General features: G+C 39.2%; 1 protein-coding gene across 1 annotated transcript in view; it reads left to right on the top strand.

Moving 5' to 3' along the window:
• Positions 1–899: 899 nt before the first annotated feature.
• The window catches only part of rnf217 (ring finger protein 217), a 160,675-nt gene continuing 136,812 nt past the window's right edge, over positions 900–24,762 (top strand). Inside the window, exon 1 of the mRNA XM_039748403.1 lies at positions 900–2,491. Coding sequence (XP_039604337.1) covers positions 1,223–2,491 — 1,269 coding nt within the window. The 5' untranslated portion in view covers positions 900–1,222. The remainder of the gene's footprint in view (positions 2,492–24,762) is intronic.

Here is a 24,762-nt window from a genome sequence, read left to right as displayed (position 1 = left end):
TTTGTAAGTAACAAATGATGCATAATTGTATATTAAATACCAAACAAGCTTAACAGTACTTCACACATTAAAGTCTGATCAGTTATCTACATTTCCAGTGTCATAAAAAAAAAATATAGCACTGCTCTGAGTCTCTTTATAAGTGTAGAATTTTTCTACAACTACTTTTATTTATTTGCAAATCGACCACAATCAGTTCAAATAACTTGCTCTGGGTGACTCAGTGAGCCAGACATGAGTAATGAAGTAGAAACTTTCTGAATTCCAGTCCTATAGCACAAGACCATATTTCATGTACATGGCAGAGGTTTTTCTGTAGATGGAAAGAATTATGTCAAGTACAGATTAATTAAGTTTATTAATGAATGGATTAACACTGGAAAAAGAGAAATCCCCTGCTGACAAAGGTTCACAAGCAATGTGGATTTGGAAAGAAGATGAATGCTAATTAATGACTTCATTAAAGGGCAGGATCAATTAATTTCCATAGAGTAAAAACTGTTGTCCATTTGAAAAAGATATAGGTGTGACAAATGATACTTCTGACAAAACTGATAGCAGTACCACTAACAACAAAATAATCCACAGCTAGAAATTCAAGAACTCATAATAATCTGTGTAGAGTCTAAAGTAGAGTAAATCATTAAGTATAAAAGACGCCAAATGACAGAACAGCTAAACTTTTTATAGAATGAAAACCCAATTGAACAAAATAGTGTTCTCCACAGGCAAGCAAGTTTAGCTTCTTTGTTAACATTTTTTTTTTAATTAACTATTTAAACAGACTGAACATAGCGAGGCGGTAAGCGAACGTGTTGTATTTTTCTTGTGCGCGTTTACTACAGTTAATCTGGCAGCAGATGCAGCCTTAAATATTGAAGCGTACCTTACAACACGGACGTAGAAGAGCTGTGTCTCAGGCAACTCCTGTGATTGCAGAAATGCGAAACTTTCCTCGTTTGTAGCACACAACGACAAGAGAAGCCATGCATTATGACTGCTTTTAAAAACATTGTACTTTTGAACGACGTAGTCTAACTAACTCCAAAAAAGGGTTCTCTTAATACCAAATCCTTAATCGCTGAAAAATACAAGCAAGCACAAACACTCAATCAGTCAACTAGCGTGGAATTATCATTCTTTCACGAGACCCGGAAGCAGAAACAGCGGCGGGTTCTGTTTTAGGACTGTTTCAAGTGGACTCGCAAGCAAATGAACATCAATGGGAAGTTACACATCGGGAATGGAAGATGAGCAAATCTCTGCAGCTAATGCCACAACTGATACGCGAGGCTGCGTCAGTCGTGAGGTGGGACCGGAGACGAGCGACCTGGACGCGGAGGAAAGCGGCGAGGCGCTGCCAGGTCTTACGGACAACAGTCGGATTGATCCCACGGACAAAGTTGGAAATCGCGAGGTTCTGCGCGATGAACGTCTGTTCACAATATATGTCGATGGCACCGGCGGCCCAGAGGTTAAGAGTAAAGAGACTGGGGAAGGTACTGTTAATAAGCTGGCAGGTGTTGAAGCTTCGGAAAGGAGCGGCCAACTGGACATTTTGCATAGCATCGGAGATGGACCCCCCACGCGTGAAGCAGAAGGACGTGAAGATCGCGAGGAGAAAACTGTACAATTTCATAGTTTAGAAGCGACAGAAAGTCGAGCTTACAGTAGCAATACAATGACAGGAGCGAGCGGAGACGGTAAACACGTCAACTGTACGGTGTACTGCAAGTGGAGCGACGCTGGTCCGGAGTTGCAGGAGAAACTGCCTGATGAGGCGCATATTAAAACTGTGTCAGAATTTGCCCTTCATACCAAAGTAGACTTGGTCCCACTTAGTAGTTCAGTCACTCAGAACATCGATAGAAATCTGACCCCTTCAACCGAGAGCGATCACCTTGCTATTCACGCCGGGGTGGACCTGCCCCAGTTAAAGGAAAGGGATCATCTTAGTCATCAAGAAAAGAGGGACTTGCTACCCCCAAATGATCAGGATCACCTTACTCATAACAATGGAGGGGACCTGTCGTTTTCATGCACTGGAGATCACGTCATACTTCACCCGGCGTTGAGTGGAAGTGACCACTTTGCTAATTACACAGCGGAGGACCTTTCTTCAGAAAAAGAGAGGCATCGCTTTAGCAGTTGCTCCGGGGAGTACGTGCTCCACTTGATACCTTACAACGGGGAGGGTTCACCACCGACAGTTTTCAGGGATAATCATGCCCAGGAGAGTCTCAGGGATCATCAAGTCGCCAATGACTTCAGGGTAGAACTAGCACCACAAAACGACACGGATCGCCCCGAGCCCTTTTCAGTCTCCAGTCTCATTGACTCCTCTGCACTGGACAACGTTTACTCCACGGATTACAAACTATGCATTGTCCTGACCTGCAGGATTTGTTTGGAGGACAAGTCCATCAAACCTCTGTCATGCTGCAAGAAGGCAGTGTGTGAGGAATGCTTAAAAAGATACCTGAGCTCACAGGTGAGTACTGGTGGTAGTCAAAGGAGCGCCATACTTGACAGTAATCGTCTAGTGTTGGCCTTTGAATTCTAAATGTTTTACATTTTCTGAAATTAGCCTTTTAAGACAGTGTTTTCCATAAATTGTTTTACAAGATTATTATTATTTTTTTTTAATTATGTCATCCGTGTAGGCACATTGGACATTTAATATTGATAAAGTATGTTTGGTAGTTTTCCTCCTTGAAAAACTTTTAAAGATGAGTTACCTTTAATTTTCAACTGCAGCAAATTTAATTTCTAACACAATATTAGAATTGCTATATCCTGAGACATCTCTGCTTGTTATCAGCATCCTTTGGTTATTTGGTTACTGTAAGCAACTTGCATGTGGTCTGTGGTAAGTTCTGTGACACTCATTTAAAGATTGCCCTGTAATACCGTCACAGTAAATTACTGTAAAAAAAAAACACTTAAAAATCACTCTCAAACACTGTGAAAATGTTACTATAATTTAATGTTAATTCAAGTAATCCAGTGCAGTTAATAAACTGCAAAATGATAAAATAATATCATTATTAACACTTAGTTAAACTATTACACACACACATTACATGTTAATGTAAAACTAGTCTTCACACTTTCAGACATTTAAGGTAATTCAGTGGTTAAGAAAAAAATCTACATCTTCATGATGTAAGGTGTCAGAGTTGCCAGTTTATTAACAACAGCCTACTATAAATAATGTCCTGCCTCAATTGGGAATAAATGTTTGATGACTACCTTTAACTTTCTTTCCTATCGGTGTAGGAACCATTCCCTTATGCATAACTCCTAACTTAATGCAAATGTTGAATTTTCCACTAAGACTATACAGTAAGTGTATCAAAAAAAGTGCTGAAACATTGTATGGTAACCCATTCAAACATTTTTTCCACCAGTACATATTACTCAAAAATTATCAGTTTGCAGAAACTTAATACAAAGTTGCTTTGAGAAAATAATCAAACTAAATTCATTGGTTAAAAAAAAAAAAAATCAAGCCATGTTGTCTGGAGGAGAAGGAAAAGTTGCTGTTTTGATGTAGGTTTTGCAACAGATTTAATTTCAAACTACATTGTTTGCAACTAAAAGTTACTCCTCCAAAGATGCATTGTATCTCTACAAACAGTAGTTTTACTGTAAACATACTTAACCTAGAATGCATTCTGCTTAACAGTAAAATACTATAAACAAATAAAACAGTACTTTCACTGTGGAAAAATACCTGCAAAATTACAGCAACTTTATAGTTAAATTCTGTTTCATGATGAATTATGAGATGTGTATCATTTAATCTCTCAGATCAACTTTTTTTTAAATCAGTGAGGTGTGATTTCAAGATCTGTGTGTCTTAATTTGTTCTTATGGGCAACCTTAAATAGATTGGTGTTGTGATAATCATAAAAATAAAACAGAGATAATAGGAAGTCATTTAGATCACATGTACAAAATTGTGATTTATTTTTTGTTATTCATCTTTTTATTGAACAAAGACCTTCTCAGAAGCTTGCATTGTACTGCATACGTTGTGGGCTGAAATCAGGGTAGTGTGTCTAAGCAGAATTACAATGTTCATTACAATTGCAATAAATTACAATTACAAAGAATTACAATGTATTCAGTAATATGTCAAATTAAGTGTGTCTGCTTTAATTACAATTCCTTGTAGACTTTTTTCTCATTTCATCTTTAAGTGTATTGAATACTGTTAAAGTCTTTTGGTTCAAATGATTTAAAACACTCCTGTATTTTCCGTTATTTCAAATCTATTTCATATTCCTATTTTGTTATTTCAATATAACCAACATGTGTTCTTTTGGTTATATTGACATGTGCTTAGTACTTATGAAATAGTAGTGTATCACATTGGGGTGCCTTTTTAAGGATTTGGCACGTTCTGCTCAATTATAGCAGGGGTTTTCTTTAGGTAATCCTTTTTTCTGCAGTCCAGAGGGATGCAATGGTTTCATTGACTACTCAGAATTTACCTGCTGTGATTCGTCTTGTGATGCTTTATGTGTTTGTGAGACAGGATGATGTTTCATCCAAGTCTTGTTTTTACATTTTCATAATTATGTAAAGGATTATCAAGATCAAAAATAGATGAATAAATGATAAATCACTTTGTTGTTTACTATCACAACATAACCAGTTTTCTGGATTTTCCCTCATTGCATTTCTGTTTTCTACCCTCCTCAACATATATCTTTGTCATGGTGCTTAATCCTGTATACTTGAAAATTTGTCAGTAACTAAAAAGATTGGTAGGCACCTGAAATCTCTGGAGTTTGCCCTTTTATTTACCTTTTTTCCAATTGGAAAATTTCATGATGATTCATGTATTGCATCTCCACCACGTTGGTTGTAGATGTTGCTGTATCTCTACATTGTCAAATTCAAGTGCAGGCTTTTTATATGCACTAACTGGATGGAATTTCTTGGCAAGCAAAAAAGACAAAAATGGATAAACAGTTTGTAGTATACAAGAAAATCATTTAATTGTGAAAATGGACAAAATTGTATTTACAACTGTTTATTGCTTTAATAACTGTCAGACATGAACAGCACAGTGCTGTATAAAAATGATGACCACATTATAGAGGTATCCCACTTGTATTGCTTGTCTGTTTTTATTTACAAGGCGTTCAGCTTGGGGCGTAATGTACCTAGGAACACCACAACTACAACTAGTTGCTCTTGGTTTATCTAGGAAAAATAATATAAATCTTGTCTTATAAAACAATATTCAAATTTGTTTTTGAGATCAGTTACTAGGAAGATCTTGCTATATACATCAATCAGTGCTGAATTAAAGGTAACGTCTATTGTCCTGTTAACTATTGTATCAGCTGTGTGATACTGAACTATACCATGTCTTACTGATGGCTTTTCATTTTTAGAATGTGAGTGGGTGGTGTCATTACTTATGAGAAAAATCTGAACCTGTGTGTCCAGTGAAATGATGAATTGGGTCTCACCTATACTTGCTTTCAAAATGTACAGTGTTCAAGTTTATGTTTATTGCTGTATGCAAAATCAAAGAAATTTTAGTCTGGTCATGATAAGCAACTACAGATGGTAATGTAATACCAACAACAAGCAAAATTAAAAAGGCACTGTACTCCACACCATTCATTGGTTGCAACATATATAAAAACACATAATTGTATGAGTGTTTGCTGATTAACGTTATGCCCTTTGGTAAAAACTGTTCCTGAGTTGAGTGGTGTGTGTGCTCATGGTCCTGTACTATATGTCAGAATGGAGGAGGCAGAAAAGTGACTGTGCAGAACGGCTGAGGTCTTTAATTATGAATATTTGCCTTTCTAAGATAGTATGCATCATGAACTGGAGGCAGGTGTATATTAGTAATTTTCTGTGCCAACTTTGCCACCTTTTGCAGTGCTTTTTGGTTCAGTGCTGAGCAGATGCTACAGTGATTGAGGTGTGAGGTGTAATGCCACAGTGATTGAGAAGCTCCAGTGATTGAGGTGTGGTGAGAATTTAGCAGCTGCAGTCCTTAAACATGAAGTGCTTCCCTTCTAAAATTAAGGAGTTTCAGTATGTAAATCTGACATGACCTTTAGGTAAAAATGACCCCTCTCAGCCTGAAAGCAAATGCATTTCCTCAATTTTTCACCCTTATTCAATAATTTAATTTTAACCTCTTACAAGAAGTAGGAAAATGTGGTTTAAATTAAATTTATTTTTTTTTGTGGGAAAGCCTTTTATGAATGTGAACTTAAAAATTGTATGCCTTTTTTTGAGTATGCTTTATTATATTTAGTTTGTATGTATTCCTTTCTTTTTGTAAAATATTTTTACTATTATATATTACATATCATTATTTTAATTTATTTATTGATTGCTTGAATTAAAATACACTGGGTAACAAATTTTTTCATAGAACAATTTAGGGATGCCTTAAAAGTTCTTTTTCATGATGATTTCAGAAATGTACTCAGTTTTAACCTCCTTAGAGCCAATTATACTTCACACTCAGAACGCGTACGCGCCCGCATCATGGCTGCCACCCGTTCCCAGCGTTCATTTCACGCGTCCTCTGAGCAGGTCCTCAGAAATTGACGCGACGTGTGTGCGATTTGCAGTACCAGCAAAAAGTTGTGGGGCACAGTGTGCTAAAAGTCGGAATGTGACGTCAGAGTCTCTGTTTACTATCTACATGTGACAGCAAGCCTCTATGAAGATCCTTCGGGGATCGATGTGCACGCTTTGCTGTTTGATGAATGATTCAAAGTGGTAAAGCAAAATGCAGACATACAGATTCATTCGTGGTGCTTTTATATTCAAGTGTCGCATATTCCCGATCGTAATGACACTATACATTTTAAAAGTCTCACATACCATCTTTTGTGCTGTTTTTTTTTTTTTTTTTTTTGCAACTTCACAACAGCAACATAATGTATAGCGCTGTATTTGAGCCCACTGAGAAAAAAAATAAAGAACACGGTGAAAACATGTATTTTGTGATTAAAGTGGAAATTTCGGCTTTCATCTCAAAATGTCCACTTTAACCAAGCAGCAATAGATCACCACACAAAACACATTAAATGTATGATATTCCAACTCTCTGCACATTTAGAATCTTTAGATTTATACTTGATATCACTTTCATGATGAAATGCATTAAAGTGTGTATGTTACATTTTACGTATAATTTCATTTAAATAATGAATACTGTTAATAATTACACACATGGGGGTGACACGGTGGTGGGGCGGTAGCACTGCTGTCTTGCAGGGAGTTGTGTTGCTGGTATTTCCTGCTTGTATTCCACACTGTGCTCCGGTTTCCTTCCAAAGATATGCAGATTTGGGGATTTGGTCTACCAATAAGATGCTCTGGATTAATCCACGATGTGCTGGGTCGACTGGATAGTGGATGTGAAGTAATGGTTTGATCTTCAAGCTGGCATGTTAAGTTTGCATGCAATCCACTTTTGCCAGCTTTTTGTTTGTATAATGCATTACAAATGCACCGTTTCAGCAGATGAGGAAATATCTTTTTGTAGTATTTTTTTTTTTCTTTGTTGACTCCACATAATGGGATAGAAAGTCAATTCTTGATCTGCACGATGTACGCCACCCATTGTGCTATTGTAGTTGACCACAACACAAGGCTTTGTAATCTGCTTGTTGCCTTTTGCCTGTACAGTGACTGTAGCTGCATTATGTAAGCTATTAAGAAGACAAACCTCTTTCTTATCCTTCCATTTCAGTGCAAGCACTTTACCCTTTTGCTAAGCCACTAGCACACCTTGCACTAATTTAGCTCTGCCAAAGTGTTCAGGCATGCCATGACGGTTGGAATGCGCTGTTCCATATGCGTCAGTCTTTCTGTGAAGCAACATGTAAAATAGGTTTGGTGAAGTATAAAAAATTGTCCATGGTTACACAGTAACCTTGATCCAGCAGAGCATCTATCAAAATCGGCACTGATGATGTAGTAATGCTGTACTACTGATTGTATTTCGGATTAAACATTGTCCCTTTCCCTGTGTACTGAACCAAATTCCAAATGTATCTCATTTTAGACTCACAAAGCCCATAAAGCTTTATGCCAAATCTGCTTCGTAAAAATTAGTTTTGGTGTTAATGTATTAAATCTCACAGTGTTCTAAAATGACATAATGATCATTAAATCCCAATGAAGCAATTGCCTCTAGCCCATGAGTTTTGTCCTCTTAATTGCACACTTTTGAAAGTAGATTTTTTTTTCTCTCATTTGTGTTTTTTCCACTTAATATTTGGGTAGCTAAAGTACTCCTCATGGTCCTATCCACTTCTAAAACTTTATTTTAATTTTTTATAGAGCTGTATATTGATACGGTTATCTACCTTGGAGGAATTTAGCAGATTCTCAATATAATGCCTCCATCTTTACTGATTTCTACTAAAAAAAAGCTAAGATGTAGCTCATTTCTCATTTGAAGCAGAAGTGTATTTAAATCCTGTTCTCTCCTCTCCACTTGTTCCTATAAATACCCATCCTCCTACCTTTTTGAGTTTGCTTACCTTTTCTATACAATGCATATTTTTGTAAACTCTGCTCATCCTTACAGTATCTGTTGTATTTAGCCTGATTGCTGCTGCTATGATGTCACATACAATGTCTGACTTCCAAACCTGTCATTATGTGAGTGAGTAGGTATTACAATAGACTACCATCTTGTTTAGTGTTGTTTTTAGTGGAAACTGGTTAATAAGATTTGGGCAGGGATGCAGTTTTTGGGGGAACAAACTGAAGCAGCACTTATCTATTATAGAGTGCCTTTCACATCTGAATGCCAGCTTTCCCATTTTTACTAAGATCCACAAATTCAGACCATGACAATGACATTTCCCTTATTCTTCCCATAACTTGGCCTATACATGTGGTGAGGAACAGGTGCACCTGCCACCTAAATGTTATACTACACCTGTCTCTAAATTGCCCCGCTTCCCATTCTGCCAGAACTCGCACCATAATGTCTGCACCTCCACCACTAATAACATGCACTTCCGTCTGTACAATAACACATACAATACAATACAATTTATTTTTTTGTATAGCCCAAAATCACACAAGAAGTGCTGCAATGGGCTTTAACAGGCGCTGCCTCTTGACAGCCCCCCAGCCTTGACTCTCTAAGAAGACAAGAAAAAACTCCCAAAAAAACCCTTGTAGGGAAAAAAATGGAAGAAACCTTGGGAAAGGCAGTTCAAAGAGAGACCCTTTCCAGGTAGGTTGGGCGTACAGTGGGTGTCAAAAAGAAGAGGGTCAATACAATACAGTACAATACACAGAACAGAACAAATCCTCTACATCCATAATAGTGTCTTATTCTGCCTCTGCTAAAAGAGTCCTTGGCCATTTCCACTATATTCCGTCAAGCCACATCACACAATCACTAGTCCTCTGATTTTTTTCTCAAGTCTTGCATTTATCATTTACCACACCACAGAGTCATTCCCATCTTAATTTTATTCTACGCTTGATGCCAGTCTGCCCGGTCCTATGCATGCTTGCCAGGCTTACCTCACCTGTGCAAAAATTCACATTGTAAGATCCACAAACTCCCACATCTAAAAGAAAACTCGATCCCCAACCTGTCTTCTACTACACTGAAAGGACAAGTCCAATCTAAATCTTATTCTGCCTTTATGAGCAGGATATCTTTATTTCCTTGAACGTAAATTTTGCTCCACTTTCCTGCATGCTTGAAAACTTCTCAGTTACCTTCTAATTAAATTGAGTCATTTCACTAAGTGTTTCCCAACCTTTATTCTTTGGTGGCACACTTTTTGTAACCAAAACCATCCCAATGCACACCACTATCTTACTAACCACAAACATATTTTATTTCATAAATATCCTCAACTGTCTGTAGAGGTGGGACAACCAGACAAGCCAGTAAAAATGAAGCCACGAGATCAGCTTTCACAGACACCTCACTAAGTGACCACTTTGCTGGCCATCTCTCAGCTGCTTCATCCCTTTTCCCACCCCTCTCTTCATCAAAGGTTACTTGTATGCCCACTCTGCACTGGTCCTAGGAAACTCACTGGCGACCACTCACCCAAGCAGATGGACTGTAGCAGCCTGGAGGCATGTCTGAAGTGCACTGCTTTTATGCCAGTTTCCCCAGGTAGTCCTGTCCTCCTCAAACAGACCTCGATCTCCCAAGGAAATTGTCTATCTGTCTCAGGTTCAGACCCAGGTGCACTACACTATTTTTTCACAGCACACCTGGATAGCACTCACAGTTGCACCACTGTGCTGCAGCACACTGGTTGAAAAACACAGCTCTGGATGACTGGTGCTACTGGTTGAGAAACACTGCTCCAGATGACCGTGGCTACTTTAAAGACACTTGCATTTTTCATAAAGATGTTTTAGGTCTCCCGTCCCTGTCATTGTCCACAGTGCTTCAATACTGATGCTTTGAAAAAATAAATGGAGAAAGCAAAAAAAGGCATTAGTTACAGCACATCCAGTTAGCCAACTCTGTTTGTCATAACAGGAGCTGGAAAAAGTCTATATGTAAGCTTAACCTCAATCACTTGCCTGCTGCTGAATTCTTATGTCAGGTTAGTCTGGTCCAGCCACCTTTATCTTCTTTTTTTCTTCAAGTGAATGATTTATGAAGGTGTATTTCATTAAAGAAATAACTGAATTTTTCTTTGATTTCTGAAGTTCCACTTGAAGTTGCCATCTCCGTAAAGTCATGCTTGCCCATCTGTAGCTACATTAATGGCGGGTGTGAACTGTGTCCAATTGCGTTAGATTGAAAAGAAAAAAAAAAAACAAAAAACTAAAACAATGCTAGTTCATTGCCAATAAATGTGGGAGAGAGAGTGTCCGGAGAGCAGAGAGCCGTGTCCCCAAAAAAAGCTGAAAGCAACCAATTAAAGGACAGCCTCCAGTCACCTGCTTACCAAAAGGTCAAGGACTTGCATACACTCTCATTTGGCTGGAGGAAAGTATAGGAATTCACACAGAAATAAAACAAATATGAGTCTAAGCCAATTTTTAATGGAGGTTGACATGCAGTGACACCAGGCACATACCTGTAAACAAGTGTATTTCATGATGATTTTGCATTACCTAATTAATTTAAGTAGTTTTTAAAATGTATCGCTGGGGTGGGCCAGTGCCCCACATTACAAACCATCACTGGCTGAGCTCTTAGGAGTCTAAATAACTTGTGTTCTTAACATGCTTTAATTTTTGTTTTATATATGACCAAAAAATGTTTTTTTGGTAGGAAGAAAGCATCTGCTTATTAAAATAATAATAACAACAACAATAATGAAATACCCACTGATCTTTGCAATGCCACATCTAAGTACATTCAGGTGTTCCATTTGAAAATTACTTATGCTCACAATGACCCAGATCATGTAAATGATAGATATATATTTTCTAGCCTATGCCATTATCCAGAGAAGCATAATGCACTTGAATGATTAAGAAACAATGTCATCTAAGTGTCTCTTGCTCAAAATTTGTGTAGCCACTTTGCATGATGGGTGAAATTAAATAAAAAGACACATACTGTGAATAATTCTTCCACTGATACATTGTTCACCCTGCACACAAAGTATAAATCCTTCTTCAAATTCAACTTTCCCTGCCATCTTCATATTAGAAATTATAGAGCCATGTGCTGGCTAAAAGGGATGGATGATACAGGACGTTGTGAAGCACCCCACAGAACAGGTTGTATTTATAGGCAGAAAAATATCTGTTTTATTAATTACTACAGAAGCTAATCAACTAGAAGTTCAATAAGGTAGTTGAAAGAAGTGATGTGAAATACAACTTAAAAAATTTGAACGTGAGCGTTAGTAGGCTTTGCACCTTAGGAACCAAGTTACCCAAATTATTCTGTTAAAGTTTTAATTTAAAAGTTCAAACTAAAAACCAACTGATTAAACAACTTGCAACAATTTGGTGCAGAAGCATCTTTATAATTAACATACTGTGGGTCACAGATGAATGTTCTTAATAATAATAATTGAGGTGAGCATAACGTTTAATATTATTTTCATTGGCTTTCCTATTATTTTTAACTCTTAGTGTTTGGCAGTATTTTAAGGTGACACTGTGCAGAAAGTGGTATGAGGTAGATAACTTTGGATAGAAAAACACTTATCATAACATATCAGAACATTTGGATAATTTGGATAGATACTAATTGTCATTCTTAAGTGATCCATTCATCCTCTTCCGCTTATCCGAGATCGGGTCGCGGGGGCAGCAGCTTGAGCCCAGACTTCCCTCTCCCTGGCCACTTCTACTACCTCTTCTGGGGGAATTCTAAGGCGTTCCCAGGCCAGCTGAGATACATAGTCCCTTCAGCGTGTCCTGCGTCTTCCCGGAGCCCCCTCCGAGGTAGACATTCCCAGAACACCTCACCAGGGTGCCCAAGCCACCTCATCTGACTCCTCTCAATACGGAGGAGCAGTAGTCCTACTCTGAGCTCCTCCCAGATGACCAAGCTTCTCACCCTATCTTTAAGGGAAAGCCCAGACACCCTGTGGAAGAAACTCATTTCAGCCGCTTGTATTCTCGATCTCGTTCTTTTGGTCACTACTTATAGCTTATGACCATAGGTGAGGGTAGGAATGTAGATTTACTGGTAAATTGAGCACTTTACATTTCAGCTCTGCTCCTTTTTCACCACGATAGACCGATGCAGAGCTCGCATCACTGCAGACGCCGCCCCGATCCATCTGTCTATCTCCCGCTCTATCCTTTCTTTACTCGTGAACAAGACCCCGAGATACTTGAACTCCTCCACTTGGGGCAGGATCTCTCTCCCAATCCTGAGAGGGCACTCCAGCCTTTTCCAGCTGAGAACCATTTTCTCGGATTTGGAGGTGCTGATTCCCATCCCAGCCGCTTCACACTCGGCTGTGAACCGATCCAGAGAGAGCTGAAGATCACGGTCTGATAAAGCAAACCGGACAACATCATCTGCAAAAAGCAGTGACCCAATCCTGAGCGCACCAAACCGGACCCCTCAACGCCCTGGCTGTGCCTAGAAATTCTGTCCATAAAAGTTATGAACAGAATCAATGACAAAGGGCAGCCCTTATCAGGGGTCCGGTACCCCATACTCCCGGACCACCCCCACAGGATTCCCCGAGGGACACAGTCGAATGCCTTTTCCAAGTCCACAACACATGTAGACTGGTTGGGCAAACTCCCAAGCACCCTCCAGGACTCTGCCAAGATTGTAGAGCTGGTCCACTGTTCCACGACTAGGATGAAAACCACACTGTTCCTCTTGAATCCGAGGTTTGACTATTTGACGGACCCTCCTCTACAGGATCCCCGAATAGACTTTTTCAGGGAGGCTGAGGAGTATGATCCCTCTGTAGTTGGAACACACCCTCTGGTCCCCCTTCTTAAAGAGGGGTACCACCACCCTGGTCTGCCAATCCAGAGGCACTGTCCCCGATGTCCATGTGATGTTGCAGAGGGGTGTCAACCAAGACAGTCCTACAACATCCAGAGCCTTGAGGAACTCTGGGCGTATCTCATCCACCCCCGGGGCCCTGCCACCAAGAAGTTTTTTGACCATCTTGGTGACCTCGGTCCCAGAGATGGGAGAGCCCACCTCCAAGTCCTCGGGCCCTGCTTCCTCATTGGAAGACATGTTAGTGGGATTGAGGAGGTCTTCCAGGTATTCCCCCCACCGACCCACAATGTCCCAAATCGAGGTCAGCAGCGCACCACCCCCAGCATATACAGTGTTGACACTGCACTGCTTCCACCTCCTGAGACACCGGGTGGTGGACTAGAATCTCCTCGAAACCGTTCGGAAGTCGTTCTCCATGGCCTTCCCCAAACTCCTCCCACGCCCGAGTTTTTGCCTCAGTAACCACCGAAGCAGCATTCCGCTTGGCCTGCTGGTACCTGTTAGCCACCTCTGGAGTCCCACAGGACAAAAGGGTCCTGTAGGACTCCTTCTTCAGCTTGACGGCATCCCTCACCGCCGGTGTCCACCAATGGGTTGGGAGATTGCTGCGACAACACCCCATCGAAGCCAACTCACTACCAGGTGGTGATCAGTTGATAGCTCTGCCCCTCTCTTTGCCCAAGTGTCCAGGACATGTGGCTGCAAGTCTGATGACATGACCACGAAGTCGATCATCGAACTGAGGCCTAGGGTGTCCTGGTGCCTGGTGCACATATGGACACCCCTATGCCTGAACATGGTGTTTGTTATGGACATGCACAGAAGTCCAATAACAAAACACCACTCGGGTTCAGACCGGAGGGGCCATTCCTTCCATCACGTCCTTCCAGGTCTCACTGTCATTGTACACGTGAGCAGTGAAGTCTCCCAGCAGAACGAGGCAGTCCCCAGCAGGTGCGCCCTCTAGCACCCCCTCCAGGGACTCCAAAAAGGGTGGGTACTCCAGACTGCTGTTCGGCGCATACGAGCAAACAACAGTTAGGACCCATCCCCCCACCTGAAGGCTACCCTCTCGTCTACCGGTGTGAACCCCAATTACCAGGCTCCAAGGGGGCAATAAGTATGCCCACACCCGCTTGGCGCTACCCACCGGGGGCAACTCCAGAGTGGAAGAGAGTCCAGCCCCTTTCAAGGAGACTGGTTCCAGAGTCCACGCTGTGCGTCAAGGTGAGGCCGACTACAGGTGCCGATCATAAAATTAGAATATCATGACAAAGTTGATTTATTGCAGTAATTCCATTCAAAAAGTGAAACTTGTATATTAGATTCATTCATTACACACAGACTGATGTATTTCAAATGTTTATTTCTTTTAATTTTGATGATTATAACTGACAACTAATGAAAGTCCCAAATTCAGTATCTCGGAAAATTACAATATCAGTTAAGACCAATGCAAAAAAAGGAGTTTTAGAAATGTTGGCCAACTGAAAGGTATGAACATGAAAAGTAAATCAACTTTGTCATGATATTCTAATTTTATTACCGGCACCTGTATATTTAGCCGAACCTCTCAACCTCGCGCACTAGCTCAGGCTCCTTCCCTTCAGAGAGGTGACATTCCACATATTATGTATATGTAAGAATTTAAGACTAAATATAAGGTCTATTTAATGTTACAAATAATTGCATTGAATGTATGATATGCCTGCACCTTGGTATTAATGCGCACGTTACTGCTGGAACTACACATAAAATGCTGGAATTTGTTTGATATTTGATAATTGCTGCATTTGTGTCTGTCTTTATTAATATACTAGTTTACTGTTGGTTTAAGTGTAAAAACACAACACCACGTCCCAGCTTCTGTAGCTGAGGATCGGACCGCCAAGGTCCCCACCTTTGGCCACCACCTGACTCACACTGCACCCAACCTCCTTGGCCCCTGCTACAGGTAGTGAGCCCATGGGAAGGGGGACCCATGTTGCCTTTTCGGGCTGTGTCTGGCTGAACCCCATGGGTACAGGCCCGGCCACCAGGTGCTCACCATCGAGCTAAGCCTCCAGGCCTGGCTCCAGAGGAGGGTCCTGGTGGCCAGAGTCCGGGTGAGGAAAAACTCCGTCCCATGTTTGTATGCATTCATAGGAGGTTTTCTGAACCGCTCTTTGTCACTTCCCTTGCCTAGGACCAGTTTGCCTTGAGTGACCCTCTGACAACAGAGCTCTTGAGATCATTGGGACATGCAAACCCCTCCACCATGATAAGGTGGCATTTTTTTTTTTTTTAAAGCAGACTTTTGTCAGAGTTTGTGGTCTAGCAAAACTATAGCCAGTTCATGGTTTATACAGTACAACCATACTGTCTGTCTTGAGTTAGGAGTTAACTCTTGCATTTTCAATGTGTTTTTGCGTCAAGCAGGGTAACATTTTCATCTGTTATTCAGCCTGTTATTTGTCTTAGAAGCAGTTGTCTTCTCTAATGATAAGAAAAAGACATTTTCTTTCACTTGTAAATGTTTTGGGTAGTGGTGTGAGGTGGGTTATGGTGTAGGTGTTCTGCAGTTACAGTTCCTGCTTCACATTTGATTCTCAGATATGATTCTACTGGAGGATGTCCGACAGTGTACAATACAATACAAAACAGTTTATTTTTTTATAGCCCAAAATCACACAAGAATTGCTGCAATGGGCTTTAACAGGCCCTGCCTTTTGACAGAAGCCTTGACTCTCTAAGAAGATAAAGAAAACCTCCCAAAAAAAACCCACTAGGGAAAAAATGGAAGAAACCTTGGGAAAGACAGTTCAAAGAAAAACCCCTTTCCTGGTATGTTGGGCGTGCAGTGTGTGTCAAAAAGAAGAGGGTCAATACAATACACAGAACAGAACAAATCCTCTACATCCATAGTAGAAGCCCAATCAATGTCTTATTTTGCCTCTTCTAAAAGAGTCCTTGGCCATTTCCACTATATTCCACAAATCACATCACACAATCATTAGTCCTCTGTTTTTTTTCTCAAGTTTGATTTTACTCATTCGAAAATTAGCTATGCATTAGATGGAGGACCTGAAGTTGAACAGAAACTGACTTAAATGGATTGTGAAGAACTAGGGTGTAACAACATCAATATTGGCTGATTCTAATCTTCAATTTCAGCACACTGCACTGTGTGAAAGTGTTGCATGGACAATATAAACTAGGATAATAGAATTGTATTTTAAACAATGATTAAAATATATTTTTAAAGTTTTTTTTTTTCTTTTAACAAGCAAATCGTAAAAGTTTTTTTTTTTTTTTTTTTTTATAAAGTTTTTCCATCTATTGAAGGGAGCTTTATCCTTTCCCTGGAAGAATGGGTACAAAGCAAGGACCTTTCTGATACACTTATAGCATGTTAAGGGTTGTAGTGGATAAATTAAGTCTGTTCTAACATTTTGTACATTTTATTTGAGTTTAAGCTTTAACAGTTGAATAGAATTTATTATTTTAATTTGAAGACAGCTGGATTCTTAGTAATCTTTCCACTGTTAAAGCCATGCTGCAGTGATATGTATTTATTTTAAATGTTTTTTTTTTTAAAACATTGTTTCTTTCTCTTTCAGTTGCAAGTCATAATTTTTAGGTTATCTGTGATAATTTTCTGCTCTCTGCAGGAATTTTAATTATGCAATAGAAGATTAGTCATAGATTAAATTGCACATCTCAGATGTGTCACAGTATGTAAAGACACCCTCTATAAGTTGCACTTACAAATGCTTAATAATAAAAAAAAAAAAACGCATCCACAGATTGTTCTTCTCTGATGACATAATCCAAGAAAAGTTGTATATGTTCTGTTTTAGTAAATAGGCAAAGGATGGGTATTAAACAAGTAACACATTTAAATTACAGTACACAGCTACTTTGTGTTCTAAAACTGATTCAAATTCAGAGTTGTTTCCTCATGGAGAGAACTGTCAGTCATTTTCTGTATTTAAGTTGGGTAGTAACTTAGTTACTTCAGTTTTTAAAATACTGTGCTCAGGTGTCATACATTTTATTACATGTTACATACACATGTACTTTCATGTTCATGTACCATTCAATGTGTATATCAAAACAAACCATATAGACATACTGGAAAGAAGATGTAATTGTACTTGCCCAAACCAGTTTTCATTCACAGTTGGCAGTATTTTGCATATTTTACTGTTTGGAAGCAGAGTGGCAAAATTTAAAGAAACATTAACGGACCCAGTGTTAGAATATAGTGGATTGGACAATGACTGACTGACTGACTTAACAAACAACAATTGAGAGTCACATTTTCCTCTGCAAATGTTGTTGTCTGTAAGAATCAAAATATTTATTTTTCATTATGTCTAAATAAACAAATGAGAAAATGTCTCATGCATGAAAGCATTGAATCTTAAAACACAAAACCTTTAAATGAAGGATCCCATTGATATAGTGCAGCGTTGTACTATGACTCTGTGTCAGTGATGTGAACAGGGCCTTTGAGAAGGCAAAAACCTGCCAACACCTAAACCAGATATTACTGTGTATCACCCTGCATCCTCAAAGCTTGCTAAACCTCCTGTACTTATTACATATTAAAACTCTCACTTCCCCGTCTATAACTGCAAGCCTTAGGAAAACTACCCAGTGACACTTTCTCCTCAGTACTCCTAAATGCTTGTAATGGCTCACAGCGACTTCTTTATTCCAGAAACACTGGGTCCAATTATTTACATATATTAAATTAAGGAATCAGTTGATAACACTGTATTTCTGAAATTGCACATTATCATTGAACAACTTGATACATGAGACATATGTTTTCTTTTTAATTAATTAATAATAAACACAAATAGTGTAAATTATAGACTCATCATTTTGTGCTTTATTTCACATTTTGGATATTTCTTTTTGAATTCATTTTATCTTAAAGGTAGTGTTGTGCTTAATGGGTTTAAATACATACTTCATCTTATAGTACTCCGCTCTAGTGCTCTCCATTATCACATTAGCTTCCTTTAAGCTTGTGCCTGGTTACATGAAATCCCCACTCATGTTAGTCACTGTTGACAGACAGTGCCAAGAAACTGTGGAAAAAAATGAATTATATCCAGCTTCGTAGTTTGGCAATAAACCTACCTCCATAACATGCAAGGCATGTTTTCTCCTGCTGGAACGTCTGCTGCTTCAGTGTTGATGTATTTACTTTTAAAGCTTTTGTTTCACATTTCTAGGTGGAAATGCATTACTTTTTTAATGTATAAAATTATGCTTCACTTTACAAAAGCAGTTCTTGGGCAAATTAATATATGCCATAACTGTGACAAGTTTAGTTTTAAAACAAAAATACTTGTACTTATTCTTTGAGACTGCTGCGTCAGCCTCAGAATGTGCTGAACCGTTCAACCAAAATAGTAACCACTACATTATCAAATTTTGTGATGACACTGGAGAGTACAACAATATCACGTTTTGTGCAACAATAACATCATCATATAAAGAAATAAAATGCCTAATCTTACAGTGTGATATAAGGAAAACAGCCTGGCTTTGAAAGTCCCCAAGATATAATAATTTAATCAGAACCTTGGTGGTTCTATAGCCATGTTTCAAGGGGAGTACCATCAATTTGCATTTAATGACTTTAGTTTAATTAAAGAGTAACTCAGTAATAAACAAATACCAGGTGTACTGGTATTTGTTGTAAAATTGCCCAGAGCTGTCCTAATAACTAGATAAATCACTTATGTCAGTGTTAGAGAATTTAGTAATAAACACTTGAATTTTTATCTTAGTTGAATTAATTAATTTATCTGGGAAGGCTGTATTTCAGAAGGCTCCTTACAGTTTGGTTGCACCTTATTTTTATGTAGTGTGATGTGTAAATGATTGTGACATGTACAAGGAAGAATAATTTACATTTTAGAGTAGTGTTTTATGTTTCCTTTTCATTGGGCTTTAATTTCCTTATATGTCAAACACCAATGCAGAATGCAAACAGATTACTTTTTCATTGCTGTGATGGCAAACAATCCACTTTTTTTCTTGAGAAGTTTAATGTACCTGCATCACTGAAATAATTGCCAGCAAAAGAAGTTTAGGTGTGTAATATACATATTATGTTGGTTGTAAAACCAGAAATACTGGAGTGCTATGTTGCTTTTCAGTTGATGGCATCATCTACAGTCCTTAGCAATAATTATGTTTTTTTATCACTGAACTAAAAAGAAAAATAAAGTAATCTGTACAAATATTTACCATGTTTAAAGGTAAACACAATGATATTTGAAACCATTTAACTGAAGTCCTTCACAACCCTCCTCAAAGCCACCCCCTTATCGAATGGTTATCTACAACTCTATCATCTCACTTGCACCTTTTTTTTTTTTTTTAACAGAGCTACTGCCGTGAAAATTTCTCTGATTAGAAATAGGCTTTACATAACTCATACAAGAAATATGAAAATATATTTATGTAAACCCTGTATCTTTAGTGCTTATCATATTAAAACAATGAATGATGGATAATACACTTCAAATTATAAAGTTGTAGAAACCAACTTGCATGTTTTTTTGAATTTTAATTTTGATAAATACTTTGTTGTATATTAGATAGATACTTTATTAATTCCAAGGGGAAATTCACATACTCCAGCAGTAGTAGAGTGATAAAAATGCAGGTATAACAGACAATAACTTTGTATAATGTTAACGTTTACCCCCTGGGTGGAACTGAAGAGTCGCATAGTGTGAGGGAGGAACGATTTCCTCAGTCTGTCAGTGGAGCAGGACAGTGATAGCTGTCTGTTGCAGAAGCTGCTCCTCTGTCTGGCGATGATACTGTTCAGTGGATGCAGAGGATTCTCCATTACTGACAGGAGCCTGCTCAGTGCCTGTCGCTCTGCCATGGATAATAATAATAATAATACATTTTATTTATATAGCACCTTTCCCATGCTCAAGGCACTTACAGAATATAAGAAAGAAAGGCAGGGTATACAGTATATAGCATAGTACAAAGCAAATAAATAAATTAAGAAGATTAAGACAGTAAATTCAGAGAAAGCCTAACAGACAACAGAATTGATGGTCTAGCACACACACATACAGGTTACATGAGCATCTTGACAGAGAGGTAAACAGAAAGAAGGGGAATGAAGTCAAGTAGAGCTAAAAGCCTTCCTGAACAGATGAGTTTTAAGTTGTTTTTTAAAAGAATTCATGGATTCCGCTGACCTGATTAATTTCGGTAGGTCATTCCAGAGTCTGGGGCTATACAGCTGAAGGCCCTGTCACCCATGGAGTGTAGATTAGTGTGGGGCACAACAAGATTGCCAGAATCAGAGGACCTTAGTGAGCAGGCAGGCACATAGTGATGGAGAAGGTCACTGATGTAGTTTGGCGCGAGGTTATTTAAGGCTTTGTAGGTTATTAGTAGGATTTTATATTCGATTCTGTAAGACACAGGGAGCCAGTGAAGACGGAGCAGGATGGGTGTGATGTGCTCGCTGCTGCTGGTTTGAGTAAGGACTCTTGCAGCTGAGTTTTGAATAAGCTGGAGCTGTGATATAAGATTAGAAGGGGCACCTGCCAGCAGTGAGTTACAATAATCTATGCAGGATGTGATAAAAGCATGGACAAGTTTCTCAGCATTAGAAAAGGAGAGGAAGGAGCGAACACGGGATATGTTACAGAGGTGAAAGTAAGAAAGTTTCTTAATGTGATTTATGTGGGTGGAGTAAGAAAGGGAGGAATCAAAAATGACACCAAGATTCTTTGCAGTAGAGGCAGGTCTGATGAGATCACCACCAAGATGACTGGGAAGGAGCTCATTTTATTAAGTTGCATTTTAGTCCCAATTTGCAGGAGTTCAATTTTGTTAATTTCAAAGAGTTCTGCTCCATCCAGGTTTTAATTTCACTAAGGCAGGTTGTGAGCTGAGAAAGCTCTGATTAGAGTTCCACTTTTAACATTGAAGTAGAGTTGAGTATCATCTGCATAAAATGATAGCCCAGTCCATAGCTACGAATAATATGGCCAAGGGGAAGCATATAAATACAGAAGAGAAGAGGCCGAGGACAGAGCCCTGAGGAACTCCTTGTGTGACTGGTGCTGAGCTGGATCTGCTGTTGCCAAGACTAACAAACTCTTGCCTATCAGTCAGATAGGACTTGAACCACTGGAGGGCAGTGCCAGAGATACCCAGCATGTTCTCCATTCTGACAGTAGAATGTCATGTCTGACAGTGTCAAATGCTGCACTGAGGTCTAATAGAATTAATATGCTGGTTTGTCCAGAGTCTGCTGCCATAAGCAATCATTGGTTACCCGTAGCAGAGCAGTTTCACAGCTGTGCTGCACCCTGAAACCAGACTGAAAGGGTTCCATCAAATTATTAGACGTTAAGTAATTGGTGAGCTGGGAAGCTACAACATGCTCAAGAGCTTTTGACAGGAAAGGTAAGTGGGAAATAGGCGGAAATTGTTAAGATTGTCAGCATCAAGACCAGACTTTTTTAACATTGGGGTTACAGAAGCGATTTTCAAAGTGAGCGCACAGAGCCAGTGTCAAGGGATGAGTTTATTATTGTTGTAACAGTCGGGATTATGGCATGAAGGCAGGATTTAAGTAGTGTGCTGGGGATGGGGTCCAGTACACAAGTAGTCGGCCTCATCTTACAAAGCAGGTTATTAACAAAGCAGATGTGACTGGTGAGAACTTAGAGAAGGAGCTGGATGGAGTGGGAAAACAGGGAGAGATATAAACAGATGATGTATTTATGTTAGTTGAATTATTTAGATCTTTAATTTTGTTACGGAAAAAGTGGAGGAATCCTCACAGACTTCAGTAGAGGAGGTAGTTGGGCCAGATGCAGGTTCTTGTAGTTTATTAACTAAAGAAAACAAAACCCTTGGGTTATCGTGGCCACTTTCTATTATTCTGCCATAGTGGGTGTTCTTAGCAGCAGTTAGTGCTTCTCTGTAAGCTCTTTGGTGGTCAGAGAAAGCCTGGATGTGCACGTTGAGGTCAGTCTTACGTGACATTCTCTCAAGGCATCGGCCAGCTGCTTTCATAGATCACAATTCTGAGTTATACCAAGGAGCTGAACGTTTAAAGGAAACCTCCTTATGTTTTAAAGGAGCTGTTTTATCTAATGCTGAATGAAGGGCTGAGTTATAGTGGTCAACAAGACTATCTAGTGTTGACGGAATAGGTGCAGACAGTAAAAGATCAGAAATGGATCCAGAAAGGATAGAGGGACAGATATTTTTAAGGTTTCTGTAAGAAATTTGTCGTTTACAGGTAAGAGGAGGTAAAGGCAGTGAGACAGTGAAAAATACTGCTTTATGGTCAGAGAGTCCCAAATCAGTGCTGTAAGTATTGGCAACAGATAGTCCAGAAGTGCAGATTAGATCCAATATATGACCACCAGAGTGGGTGGGAAAATCAACATGTTGTGTCAAGTCAAAACAGTCCAGTAAGGATAGGAATTCATTTCTCAGTTTAGATGTAGTAATGTCAGTATGGATGTTGAAATCACCAAGAAGGATAATTCTCTGAGAGAAAGAGCTTAGGTGGGTTAAAAGTTCAATCAGATCAGATAAGAAGGATGCATTGTATTTTGGGGGACGATAAAGAACAATGAGTGAGACAGGACCTGTTTCCATTATTAGTTTAAGAGCCAGGCACTCAAAAGACAGTGGACAGTCAATTGGGATTCGTTTGATATTTAAGTCTGCTCTGATAATTACCGCTAGCCCACCTCCTTGTCTAGAGCTGCGAGGTTCTGTATGGAAAATGAAACCATGTGGAGTCGCTTCTGTGAGAGACGTCAATTCGTTTGGTTTTTGCCAGGTCTCTGTTAAACACAGTACAGTATATCAAGGATGTCAAACTGTCCAGCTCCGTGCCTACAATAGAGCCTGCCTTCCTCACCAGTTTGTCCAGGAGTGAGAGGTCCCTCTTCTTTATGCTGCCTCCCCAGCACACCACTGCGTAGAAGAGGGCTCTTGCCACAACCATCTGATAGAACATCTGCAGCATCTTATTGCAGATGTTGAAAGATGCCAGCCTTCTAAGGAAGTACAGTCGTCTCTGTCCTCTCTTGCACAGATCATCAGTATTGGCAGTCCAATATTAGTAAATAAAAAAAATTGATTAAAGCAAACTTTATCTGTTTTATCCTCATTTCCTAGTTAATGCTACCAGTTAGAAACATTTAACATAAAAGCTTTGCCCATTATGCCAACCATTTGTCAAATTTTCCACCAAATGCCCTTTCAACAGGTACTAAATTCATACAGTTCTCCATTATTCCACGTGAGAGTATATTAAAGCAGGCTGCATTCATGCAAATCAACACACACAAAGATCATTGTCCCAAGTGATAGTGAGCACACATACAGTGCTGTCCATTATGTTCGGGACAAAGACGTACAGTATTTTCATTGATTTACCCCACTGCTTCACAGTTTAAAATTACAAGTCAAACAATTCAGACATGATTAAAGTACACATTGCAGACTTTCATTTAAGGACATTTGCATGCATTTCACTCACACCATGTAGAAATGGCAACACTTTTTATATATGGTCCCCCATTTCATGGTACCATAATGTTTGGGGCAATTGGTGTCGTAGTTTTTTGTAATTCCCCAGGTACGTATGTTTCATTGTTTTATTAGTGCAGGCATAAGATTCCTAGGCTTGCTTCTACCCTTTGCAGTCTGTAGTTGCCTTTGAGGACAAAAGTTGTGTCAATCACAATCAAAACAAGTATTCTGTAACCATTAGAAACATTAGTAAAACTTTAGGATTACTTAAATCAACTTTCTTGAATATAATTATTTAGAAAGTATACACTGGTTAGCTCAGTAATTGTAATTGTGGTAGGCCAATGAAAACCTTCACTGCTGATGACAGAAGAATCCTCACTTATGGCAAAAAAAAGCCCCAAATGCATCTCTGTCAGATCAGAAACACTCTTGAAGGCAAATATGTATGTGTTAGAGACTATTATCTGCAGAAGACTTCATGAACAGAAATACAGAGTCCACACTGCAAGATGCAAACCAGTAGTTGGCCACAAAAACAGAATGTCCAGTGTCCAGATTACGGTTTGCAAAAAAGTACATAAGAGCCTGCAGAAATATATAAAGTGGTCTTGTGGACAGACAAGACAAATATTAACTTGCATCAGAATGATGGCAAGAGTGAAATATGGAAACAAAAGGAACTGTCTAAGATCCAAAGCATACCATCTCTTCTGTTAAGCATGGTGGGGGGAGTATTATGGCTGTCACAGGTACTGGCCCACTTATCTTCATTA

Source organism: Polypterus senegalus, chromosome 3, assembly GCF_016835505.1.
Source record: "Polypterus senegalus isolate Bchr_013 chromosome 3, ASM1683550v1, whole genome shotgun sequence".
In the NCBI taxonomy this organism is placed as follows: Eukaryota; Metazoa; Chordata; class Cladistia; order Polypteriformes; family Polypteridae; genus Polypterus; species Polypterus senegalus.
Note: the sequence above shows the minus strand (reverse complement) of the source record. Positions and strands in the feature narration are given on the sequence as shown.